Source organism: Protopterus annectens, chromosome 6.part0 (assembly GCF_019279795.1).
Source record: "Protopterus annectens isolate FY-2018-M chromosome 6.part0, PAN1.0, whole genome shotgun sequence".
In the NCBI taxonomy this organism is placed as follows: domain Eukaryota; kingdom Metazoa; phylum Chordata; order Ceratodontiformes; family Protopteridae; genus Protopterus; species Protopterus annectens.
In genome coordinates, this window is record NC_056737.1 from 1,830,044,259 (window position 1) to 1,830,057,030 (window position 12,772).

Here is a 12,772-nt window from a genome sequence, read left to right on the forward strand (position 1 = left end):
CAAGGTAGACAGATACAGTAAAAACAAAGGCGGCATACTACAGATATATTTACAAAAATACATAAGCAGACATGACTAGACAATATCACAAGTTCGAGTTACCCCTGGTAACAGTCAGGAGAAAAATTAAACAGTATTTTGATTAATTAATTATACACATTCATGGTGAGAGCTAGCCAGGCTTGTTACAGTGGCAAAGCCAGTTTAGTGCTATTTGTTGTTTGAGTTTAGCTTTGAATTGGCATAGGGAGGAGAGCAAAGCTATGTCAGCCGGAAGTAGGTTCCAGGCTCTGCCTGCAGCATTTGCAAAGAGGGAATCGCCAGCTACATTGTTAATTTTAATTGTCTGAATTAGTTGTCTGTTTGAGGATCTAAGCAGTCTTGGATTGTTGTAGGGGGTGATAATATTTTTAAGAGCTGGTGTACTATCTGGATTATAGAGGAATTTATTAGCCATAATCAGAAGGTTATATTGGATTAGACTTGGAAGTTCTAGCCACCCAAGCTGTTTAAGGTTGATGCAGTGGTGTGTTTTAAAAGGCAGGCCAGTGGCAAACCTGGCAATGTGATTGTAACAGGTTGACAGTCTATTAAGTACAGTCTTGTTTAGATTAGAGAGAAGGGGGGAAGAATATAGAAGTGTTGGAAGCAGGTGAGAACGAGCTATGGCAATCTTAGCTGGAGGGGTTAGGAAGGCTATTATTCTATACAGTGACTCTATTTTTTTATTGATGGTTTTGATCCGTTTGGTTTACATGAAGGTCAAATTTTAGGTTATTGTCGATAATAACTCCTAATAGTTTTGTAGAGGAGTCTGGGTTGATTATTGTGCCATCTTTTGCATTTATGGTGAAGGTAAAAGCAGCAGACTTTTGTGTTGGAGAGAATAACATTTTAGTTTTCTTGGGATTTAGCAATAATCGACATTCGGAGAGCCAGTTTTCTATTGTATTAAAGGTGGATTGGGTGGCAGACCTTAGTCTGAAGGAGATGTGGCTGAGCAAATCAGGGTGGAATCATCAGCGTATTGGATACAGCTGACATTCAGGATGACTGTATATAAGTCGTTAATAAAGACGGAAAACAGTAGGGGCCCTAATATGGAGCCTTGTGGCACTCCAAGGGTGTTAGGTAATAGGTTGGAGAGCTTGTTCTGCCAGAGAACAGCCTGCTGCCTCCCACCGAGATAAGATTTAAACCATCGAATGGCATTGGAATTTATACAGAAAGATTGCAGGGTGTGAATCAAAAGTTGGTGATCTACCACGTCAAACGCTTTGGAAAGATCAAAAAAGAGGGCTGAGGATATGTGATTATTGTTACGATTATTATTTATGGTATTGGTAAACCTTAGTAGGACTGAAGTTGTGCTGTGGTGGGGGTGGAAGCCATGATGGGTATCAACCATGAGGTGATTCTAAATTAAGTGGTGCATGAGTTGTTTGTGTATACATTTTTCCATAATCTTAGCTAGTGGAGGAAGTATAGCTATTGGTCTATAGTTGGAGAAATCAATGGAGGAACCTCCTTTATGTAGTGGGATTACATAGGATGTTTTCCAAATGATGAGAATGTCGGCCTCTGCTATGGTACAATTAATTAGTATTGATACTGGATAGGCAAAGGCATCAGCTGATTTTTGAAAGTACTCGGCAGGGAGTTGGTCAGCGGAGTGTGTGGTGGGTTTTAATTTTTTGATCAAGGTATGGATAAGCGATGTGGACACTGGTTGGAAGCTGAACGAAAGTAGGTTTATAGGGGTGGTACTATCACAGCCAGGGGAGCTAGGAAGTAGTTGGTTAGCTAGGGCTTGAATTGTCTCTGTAAAGAAATGCTTAAAACTGTCTGAAACATCCTCGGGGATTTATCAATGGTAGCACTGGGGATAGGGGTAGACATTTTTCTAGGATGAAGTAGATTATTCAAACCCGCCCAGAACTTCTGAGGATTGCTCTGGTTTGCTGTATGTAAATTACATTAGTATTGTTTTTTGTCTTGTAAAATGGATTTTTTAGTCTCATTCCTAGCTTGCCTATACTTAACATGATCATAGGGGTCTTTAGTGGAGCACCATATAGCCCAAACTTTGTTTCTGCTGTTAATTTTTAGTCTAGATTCTTTAGACAGCCACGGTGCAGTTTTTGCCTTTGTTCACTTAGAGCGGGCAGGTGCATGCAAGTCAAGGATTTCAAAAAATTTGTTGTTAAAATATGCAACTGCCTCTTCTAAGGGGAGGTGTTTTAGCATAGACCAATTACAGGAGTTAAGTTCCTTGTATCAGAGGCATCTGTAAAGAGCTCCAGAGTTGGAACTGGAGCTTGAAAAGGAACCCCCAGGTTGAGCGAAAGTTGAATCCACCACCAAAGCTCGAGCTTGAGACAGGGAAGTAAAAGTACCAGGAAGTCCATGGGGTAGCAACATTGGAGTCACACTGAACTGACGTACCAGTGAAGCTTTCTCATATGGAGCCTGGTGAGAGAAAGCATGGGAATGGTGAAAGTCATGAACTGTAGGATCCTGAGAAATTACCTAGCAGATACAAATGCCAGAGAAAGAAAGGACTTGAAAAAAAAAGCAATTCTAGACAAAGCCTTGGGTGCAGGCAGAGATACCAGCATGGGAACTATCTGAAGCCTGCAGCAGAGGAAAACATGAACCTGGGAATGTGTCAGAACTGACTTCTGGAAGTTTATTGTGTACTCCAGACTATGTAATAGGGAACTAGTGAACCTGAACTTGAGATCCTGAAGTAGACAGTTGGGAGAAGCAGCTTGAGTAAGCAGATAATTTAGATAGGGAAAGATCCGAATTCCTTGAACACTGAAAAAAAAAACAATGACAGGAGTGAGACATTTAGTGAATACCCTTGGTTATGCTACACAGGCCAAAGGGAAAAGCAGAGAACTGAAAATGAAAGGAAGAGACATGGAAATGTATAAATCTCCTGAAGAGGGGATGGATGGGGATATGAAGGCTTGCATCTTTGAGATCCAGGGATACCAGAAAGGCCTGGGGTTTAATAAGAAGAAATAATGTCTGCAGAGATAATGTCTGAAAGGAAAAAATCTTGAGGAAGGAGTTCAACCTGGAAAGATCCAGACATGTTCTCCATGTGCCCTTTTTTTGTGGGACCAAAAACATCCTATAGTAAAACCCCTTCCCTTCCTTGGAAGGCGGCATGGCTTGAATGGTGGTCTGAGCCAAAAGAGAGTAAAGAACATCTGAACAATGAAAAAAAGCTATTCCCAAAGAGGCTAAGACATGCCTGGAAAGGGAGGAAGGGACTTCCAAGCCATGAAATATCCCTGATGGATAATGGATAGAACCCAAGAGTCTGAAGTGATTCAAAGCAAATTTGGAAGAGAAAGGGAAAGATGGAGGAACAAGAGAACCTGGTCAAGGGAAGGAGGAAACAAACAGTCAAATAGAACTTGGCTTGTCATGAAAAGCAAGTTTCTAGGTGGTAGGAGTCGCAGAAGATTTAGCAGGAGGCATACACCTAGAACCCTTATTGCCCTCGGGTGGAGGATGCGATTACCTACAGACACAAGTAGACTTCGAGGGATAATCCTCTGACATTTGGGAATAAGGAAAACACAAATATGTTTCAACTCCTGCAAGGCTTTGCCCTTGTCATGGTGTGACTTAAGCTCAGCAGCAGCAGAACCAAAAAGATTTTTATTATCTATAGAACCATCCAAAAGTTTGGTCTTAATGTTATCATGCAAAGTCTGAAGATGAAGTATAATGCCTTATAACTGAACCAAAGGCAGCAGCCCTGGAAGAAGCATCAGCTGTATCATAGCTGCATTTGACTGAGTTGGGGCAACTTCAGAAGTACAGCCCAGCAGGAAAGGGCCGAAGCCTTTCCCTCAAAGTCAGGAAGGTCAGAAACCACATTCGAAACCTGAAAAAGGGGAGCCAAAGCACACCAAGTCATACGAGTCTGGTTGTTAATGGCCCTAAAGGATAAAATGGCAGCAGTGTAAACTTTCTTGCCCAGCCTTTCCATAGCCCTACAATCCTTATAAGAAGAAAGCAACAGCTTGATACAGGGCAGCAAAATGGATGGCTTGTCAGAGGAGACTACCACTACAGAAGGGTCAGCAGAAGGGCATCTATGACGAAATCTGCACTCCTCAGGCACTTTATAGAATTTATCTGGCTTCTTAGGTGTGGTGGGCTGACAGTAATGGGCTACAGACACTGCTAAGAAAGTATCCAGAAGGGAAGCCAGAATAGAAGAGACAGCAGATGGCTTGGGTGACTCCATGTTCAGGAGCCTCATAATATCTTTTCTGAATCTCAGAGACTTGGGAGCAATCCCACTTAAAACAATCCCATCACATGGGCAATGGTATCTTCAAAAGCAGAGCTCATCCAGGGGGGATCTGAACTTATGGTGTCCTCCACTTCTGAACCGTAGTCCAAGAAAGAAGGGATTTGGAAAAAGTAAGCATTCGTGTTGGGGATCCTTAACAAACAGGGGAAATGTGCTTTGTTTTTTGTTTCTTCTTTTGCGGGATGTCCACATGAAACACCTTTTGAGGGTCAGAACCCTGGCAAGACTCAATAATGGCAGAAGGAATCTCCTCCCTAACTATGACTTGAGGAACCCATTTCAGTCCATCAGATATAATCAGCCAAGGACTCCCCCTCAATATCAGATACAGACTTTTGAAAAGCCTCTGAGGACATATGACAAGCCAGCTCCATGCCAGCCTCTGACAGGGTTGTGAAAGATGAATCCAATGCAACCACCAGACAATCCTGCAGGCTTTCACCTGCCTTGAAAGAGATGTCTGGTGGAGGATGAAGAGCAGCCAGCTCAGACCTAACTTTTTTGGCCTTCTTCTTGGCAAAATGCTGGCCCTTGCAACTGGAGGATTCTGCCATAACATCCTGAGTGAACAACTTAAGATGTTGGTACTCCAGGCATATGGACAAAGAGAAGAGGCAACTACATATGGTCTTAGGCACAAATGCCTGGCAGACATGAGTCCTGATTATGATTATGGGAAGCACCCAAACTGAAAAGTTACTGGTTGTGATGGTCTTTATGGGTAATCTGCCTCCTATACTGCCATTTTTCCTTTCTGGATGACATGAAAACAATAACCACCAAATAATTGAAGAAACACCAAAGAGGCACATATCTGACAGCATGACGTGGTAAACAGCACAGCAAAAGGGGGTTCAGACCAATGTTCAACAGTGGCGTTTGGACTGGTGACAAAGAAGTTCTAAGTGCGTACAGCTGTATGTCACCTTTATGCCCATGCCTTGTGTGGACAGCATGTGTGTGATGTACATCTACAAGTACTACAGACTTTGGTATACTGGCCGGACATTGGGCTATCCTTGGCAGGTGATCCCTTGGGTAAAGTATACTGCAACAGTGACATGGAAAGACATCTACCCTTTAACCACCATGTAATCATTACTATTAGGAGACTTTTTTACAGCCAGGCTAATACTAGAGTATATCCTTGAGATCAAAAGAAGTCATCATTCTCTTCTATTCCACCCTTAAAAACTTGACTGAGCTCAAAATACCGCAGTGACTCCTTACTAAAGTACTCACAGGCATATCCTCCCTAAGCTACACGGATCACATTAAAGCGCTCTCACTTTTTTCCCATTACCTATCAACTCCTGAGACAGGATCCCTCCCCTTGCCTACAGAACTTTAAGGAATCAAAGTCCTGTGCAATCTTCTACACATTCATAAAACTACCACCACCCATAACACCCACTAAGAAGATATAAACTTCAACCAAAACAAACAGAACTGGCATACGGATAATCAACTCTGAGAATACCTCTTTTATGGAACAGACTATCCTCTGGACGTAAAGCCCTGTAGCTACCTTGCCCCCTTTAAGGATATCCTGTATGAGTGGCTGGACAATCATAAGTAAATTCCAAGTCTGTCCTTCAAGCCCTTATTGTTTGTGTCTTTCGGCTTTTCCCGGTTAGGGGTCGCCACAGCGGAACTCCAGTCCGCTAATGATTGGCAGTAGAGTTTTACGTGCTGGCTTGCTGGGCCTAACGCACAACCTTCAACGAAGGAACGCCCGTTCACGCATGTCGCCACACAGAAGACGCTCTGACTGAGAATCGATCGGGAAACGTCTAACTGTGAGGGGACAACCCTACTGCAGCACATTTACAAATACTCCATTGCTAAGGTATGGTATGAATTCAGCTCTCCGTAACATCAATGTAGGATGGTGTCACTAGGCTACTAACTGTCCACCTGATCAACAGCCTAATATAAACGTATAAATCTATAAGCTCTTAAGTTGAATACTGACATCTGCGCCAATAACACATAAAAGAAGTATGACTGGTGATACCAAATCATAAATCTCTGTGCTGCATGGAGCTTTACTTGCTCTGTATTCTACAAGATACAGAAAAAGTACAGGAGTACAATGTGTTTTACAGTTTTGAAAGCCTTAAAACTCTCAAGCTGTTAGACACTTAACTTTGCCACTCTTTTTGTTTTAAAGTGTGGATAAATAAGGTAACTAACAACTTTTAAAGATCTTAGCTTCTCAGTGTTATTCTGTGGTGGTCAGCACTGGCTGGTGCTGTGACCTAGCACGAGAACAGAGCTTAACAGTGCTTAACAAAATCTTGCTATGCACTTTTCTGATGTCTAAGTGCTTAACAAGCCTATGTATTTTCCCTGTTTTGGAGCGTAACCACAGTAATTCATGAACTACAGGTAAATTATGTATGAAGTATGATTTCCCTCTATAATAATGAAAACCATTTAGAAGCAAGCGCTGGAAAATGTAGTTATACTGAAAAATGATGGTCCAATGGAGACAAGATGAATTCTGGTATTAAGATTTTTGTTTAAATAATTTAATACCAGAAGGTATTATGTCCTATCATGAAACTGTAAATAACGGAAAACGTTTGTTTCAACAACAATAAAGTTTTGTTTTAAAACAAGAATACTTCTCTTATATTACCCATCATATCAGCAACTTCAGTTATTAACTGCACAGCTCCTGTGCCAAGCTTTTAATGCTAATACAGCAAGAAACTGTAATAAGCTGGGTGAATGGAATGCTGGCTTAAAATCAACATGTCCTTTTCTGTCCCTTAAATTTTATAATTGCATAAACCTGAGGGGAAAAATACAGAATATGTACCTGATGAGCACTGGAATGATCATTCTGACAAGCCAATTCTTGTTCAACTTCTGAAACAGCCATCAAGTTCCTTTCACTGACCAGTCGAGACAACTCGCCCACTACAGTCACATGCTTAGAAACTGTTCCAGACATCTTCTTAAACTGGGGGTAGTTTTCAACAAATGCCTGCAAAAAGCACAGACACAGCACTTCCTTTTAGAACAGTTACAACTAGTGAATAACGTGTGTAATTGATATTCAGACAAGCTGGGAAAACCATGGAATCATATCAGAAAAAAATGAAGCCCAAAACTTCAAATCCTGAAGAAGAAAATATGAACAAAATCCTTTAAACATAGAAAACTGTGGAAATTATGCACTACACCCAAAAAATTAAATCACCTCTCAAGCAGTGGTAAAAACAAACAGCCCTTCACTTATATATACTAACTTAACAGTTATTAACTACAGGGGGAGGTCATTAACGCCATAACAGCAAATGCACTTTTGGCAACAGTCCATTTGTTATATACAACTTTTGACTGAAATAAACAGATTTGTTTTAAGTGGCTTTGCTGTAACCATGTGATCCTGAAACAACTACTACTAAACTGTAATAAAAATTGTTTAAAACAAAAACACAGAACTGGTTTTTGTCTAAATTATCCACAGGTATGCGTATGTGTATGACTGCATATCAGCATGTGTATCTGTGTCCTTCTGTGGACTGGCACCCTACCCAAGACTGTCTCTCTGCCTTATGCTTGCTGAGTAGGGCTTCCCCAAGACTTTGAATATGATAAAAAGGGGATAGTGGAAAAATTAAAGGAATGCAACTCCATTCTCAAATCAATAGCTTTACAGTACTGCTTCAGGATCAGTAGTTTCATAACAGTATTTTAGTATAGTCATATGTCCTAGACATTAAAGCATAATAAAGTATAATTGCAAGCATAGATACCATAACAGATCTTTGAGACTGTTCAGTGTAACATTCGTCTACATTCCTGTGCAGATATTTTACCTGCTGTATCTCCATGCCATTGAAGATCAGTGCTTGTCTAACACCTGTTAGGTGTGACATGGTCCCACATAAAGTCAGAAGTATCAAGAGCTTCCTTCTCTTTAAACCTCCTAACCTAACAACAGGGACCTGTGATTCCTTAACTAATAAGTAATACAATTATAAAAAAAAACATGTAAATAACTGTGCAAAAACACCATAAAGAAGAAGAAAAATTAAGCAATGTCCAGGAGGAAAGCACCAGCTACTGTCTTCCATTAAAAACTATACTATTTCACAGGCATCAAAACTATACACTTAAGACTTCCAATCAACTACAACTGTCCAGACCTCCCTTTAAATTAAAAAACTCTAAAACAGCATTTGGCAAAATAGCACGTACCTATTGGAACTTCGGAAGGACGTACCTAAAAACATCAAGGACAGCAACAATTTGATAGCTTTCAAATCATGCTTAGTTGATCTTAACAAATGCAAATGTTTTAGGTTCTCTGGATAAAGCTTACATGTACAGTATATCTCTGTCTTGTGTACACTTAAGCTACTGTTCTTTTATGTAATGTACAAAATGTTACCAAGAACATTAATCCTGGTCTACAATTATACTTGTCAATATACTCCTTTGCATCGACTGTAACTACCAATATACTGTTTTTTGAAACATCAGCTATTTCATCATTTACAATCATACAGCTATCATACTCTCTATTGTACATATCAGCTACATGGATTGTATTTCAAACAAAATACTTTGTACTGCAAAGTTCAATTAATGGTATTATTTTGTCGTCATGCACTGTATTCTTTTCTTGCTGTATCTGCTCATTGTAATGCAAAGCTCTAGTGTCAGTGTGCAAAATTTTTGTAATTTGCTTTCTACTGTTACTGTTTTCTCAGTTGTTTTGCATTTGTCTTGCTGCATCTGTGCTCATCCCATGAAATTATCTAGAGTTCATTTATATATATAATTTTTGCTATTTGCTTTCTACTGTTCTTGTTTTCTCAGTTATGCTGCATATTGACTTGGGTTTGTAGATGAAAAGGATCCCTGGTCCAGCCCACCTATCCAATTAACAAACTGAAACAAATTACTGAGTAAATAAATAAAACGTACTTCTCAAAAGTCTTCTGCTATGTTACGTATTACTTACACACAGCTGTACTATCTTCTTCAGGGAAGGTCGCTGTGACAGTAAATCATAACACCTGGGGACACTTCCAAGCAACAACAAAGTGGCCAAGGGGAGAGAAAAGATAAAATCTCATAAACAAAGACATTGGAGATCTCCAAACTCTGGACCCCACACAGTTTGGGTTTGTAAAAGGCAGATCATGTCTCCTAAACCTGATAGACTTCTTTGAAGTAGTCACCAAAGCCACAGATGAGGGTAAGGTGGTTCACACAGCCTATCTAGATCTTGCAAAGGCATTCAACACCATCCCCCACTCTGGAATTATAGATAAACTCACTAAACTAGGTATAAATCCCTATGTCACAAGATGGGTTGCCAACTGGCTTACTGACAGAACCCACACTGTGAAAGTAGCAGACTCCAAATCAGACTTCAGACCAGTGACAAGTGGAGTACCACAGGGTTCAGTCCTGGGTCCTCTCCTGTTTGATATCTAAGTACAGGCTAACACAGAAGGTCTTTGGCTAACTAAATTCGCAGATGACTGCAAACTAGGAGCCATAATCGAAACTCCTAACTATGTGGACATCCTACAAAAGGGCCTCACTGAGACAGATGCCTGGTATCAAAGACATGGTCTCAAGTTCAATGCCAAAAAGTGCACTGTCATCCCCTTTGGTAAAAACTCTATACCCATGAACTACCACATAGGCGGTAGTCTACTTAACACCGAAAGTGTGATAAGAGACCTTGGGACACAGGTGGACAGTAGTCTCTCCTTTGATAATCACATCACCACAGTGGTCAAGAAATCCTTCTACGTGGCACATCTCATCACAAAAGTTTTCTCATCCAGAAAAAAAGAGGTCATTGTTCCACTCTACTCATCACTCATTAGTCCCATTATAGAGTACAATGCCCCCTTTTGGTATGTACCTCACAAGACATCTACAACAACTGGAAAGGCCACAAAAATACCTCACAAAAAGGATTACTGGCCTCAAACAGATGCCTTACGCAGACCATCTAAAAAAAACTCCAGCTTTACTCTGTTGCATATTGCCTACTCAGAAGTGATCTCTGCCTAACATACAAAGCTATGTCAAACCCAGAGCTGTTGGACATGCTCCACTTAAAGAAATCCCAATCCCTCTGAGCTACACGCTCTAGGGACCTAAACCTTGTCACCACAATAAACAGAACATGCTGGAGGGATATATTCCTGTCCCAGAGACTTTCTATACTCTAGAACAGACTACCTATCTATGTCAAACAGAGCTCCTCATTAACACTCTTCAAGAAAAATCTTGATGATTGGATGGGTAATAGGAAATTCACCCCAGGGATCACTTTGGTGGTTCTGCTTGACAGGGGTACAGGAAAATAATTTTCTTGGGTGGCGAAAGCCAGGGTACCTTTTTGGCTAGGCTTATCCAGGCCCTAGGGCCAATAGCCTAGTACCTACCTATGAACCTATAACCCATAAAGCATAATCATGCCAAAAACTGTCCTTCCTCTTCAACGTACACTCAGTTTACACTGATTTGTGAAGGTGTGGACAGCAGATAATATTGTTGCTTCTAAAATAACATGCACTGGTACATTCCCGAAATATGCTGATGTGATCCTGCCCTAGTGGAATTAGTACTCACTGTGCCTAGAAGACAACTATTTGTGTTTGTCATAGCAAGATAGAACCCACCGTGCTATCCATTTAGAAAGAATATTTCTTTGTTCACTTGTTGGCCTTTACTCCATATTAAGGAAGATACGAAATATTCGTCAGTCATACAGAAATCATTAGCCCTTTGTGTAAAGTATGTCAGTTGTTTCAGAACACCTAACAGATGGAAGTAGTGTTTCACATTTGCTTATACGTTTTTTACCTCTTGTACTTCACAACCATCAGCCCCCTCTAAATGGTCAAGAACCTATTTCTCAGTGGGGCAAGAACCGATTGTGGCTGCCTTGATGATGGTCCTTTGAAGGGAATTTGGTCCTGCACCTTCTCCAGTTTGCTTGTCCTCTCAGGCCAGAGTAAACCTTACCCCACTGGTAGGAGAGTCTGGATTTACTCCATAGACTCATGGTAATGTATGCATAAGGATAGACCCAGAGTGTCCCAAATTCCAATCTCCAGCACCTAACACTTCCCATAAACTGGCGAGAATTGCGATTTTTTTTCCCTAAGCTTTAATCCCAGCCATCACAGATACATAACACCAAGACAAGTTTGTACAAAACTGGCTACTGTGAGTCATGCGTGCCACTTGTATATGCTCCAACATCCAGCTATAGTCTAATGCACTGCCTGGTGATGCCAAGAGCATGTTATGACCACTGCTGATGCTTCTTGCTTGAGATCTCCACAATGAACCACTTCAGCAGCAAGTCGATCCACCTCCCTCCCTCTGACATGTTCAATCCAGTGTTGGCTGTTCACTCCCATCTAATATCACTGGCTTCTCCACTGCCCAAACTGCTGCTACTTCTCAGGTCATCTAGACTTTCATTAAGGATTTATTTCACTATGCCATGGAATTGAGTAGGCAGTGCTTTTCACCAATCTGAGAAATTTGTTGAGAATGCTTAAAACTGGAAGGATTAATTAATAAGTCATTGCAGAAACTACTACTGGCATAAAAAAATGGAATTGTTTCCAATGATATCCTTTCACTGTAAGATGCAAAAATGTGAGCTTGTAATGTTGAAATCCTTCTGCTACAAGTAAAAATCATCAGAAACCATGCCTTTCATTAGACATATTTTAACACTGTGGAAATGTAACTTATATGCTTACCAGAGTGATACATTTTGCTGGTCTCTGTGCATACACTGTCCACGGATGGACTGGTCGTCGATGGTGGCCCCTTCACAGCTTCATCTAGTCTTTCACTAGCTTGAGACACTCCCCAAACACATACTCCTATGCCCTCGCACTTCTCCAGACCAAGTGGACCTATCCAACACCAGAATGTATAGTAAAGTTCTATGCTTGACAGTCTTACCAAGAATAGGCTATAAAGAAAAGACTAATTAACACTCAGGTAGCCAAATTGAAGGTCTCTGGTGCTCTATCAGGTCCCCCCAAAACAGTACACTTGTGCGGCGGATTGGTGGGCAGGTTGTTTACAGTGTACAAACAGACTTAACTAAATCTATCATTTTGTACATAACTTATGTTTTTAAATCAGTCCTGTCCAAACACTGTAAACTGATGGATAGAATCACCTGCAGACCTTGGGTGGAATTATGACAAACTCAATGAGAACCATGAAGGAGGATCTGGACCTAGACAACACATTCAGACTGTGATGACTGGCAAGGGTATACAAGGAAGATCATGTAATCCTGCACAAATTTCATCTAGTTGATGGTTCTTAAGGAAGGCGATGGAGGTAGCCTGGGCCCTTACATAGTATGGTCTAGGTTTACATGGTAATAACAGCTAACTCACCTTTTGA

At 40.8% G+C, this 12,772-nt stretch overlaps 1 protein-coding gene across 1 annotated transcript in view; it reads right to left on the reverse strand.

The window, feature by feature from the left end:
* The window catches only part of VPS45 (vacuolar protein sorting 45 homolog), a 1,242,679-nt gene that overhangs the window by 735,990 nt on the left and 493,917 nt on the right, over positions 1-12,772 (reverse strand). The window contains exon 12 of the mRNA XM_044075179.1: positions 7,170-7,337. Coding sequence (XP_043931114.1) covers positions 7,170-7,337 — 168 coding nt within the window. The remainder of the gene's footprint in view (positions 1-7,169; positions 7,338-12,772) is intronic.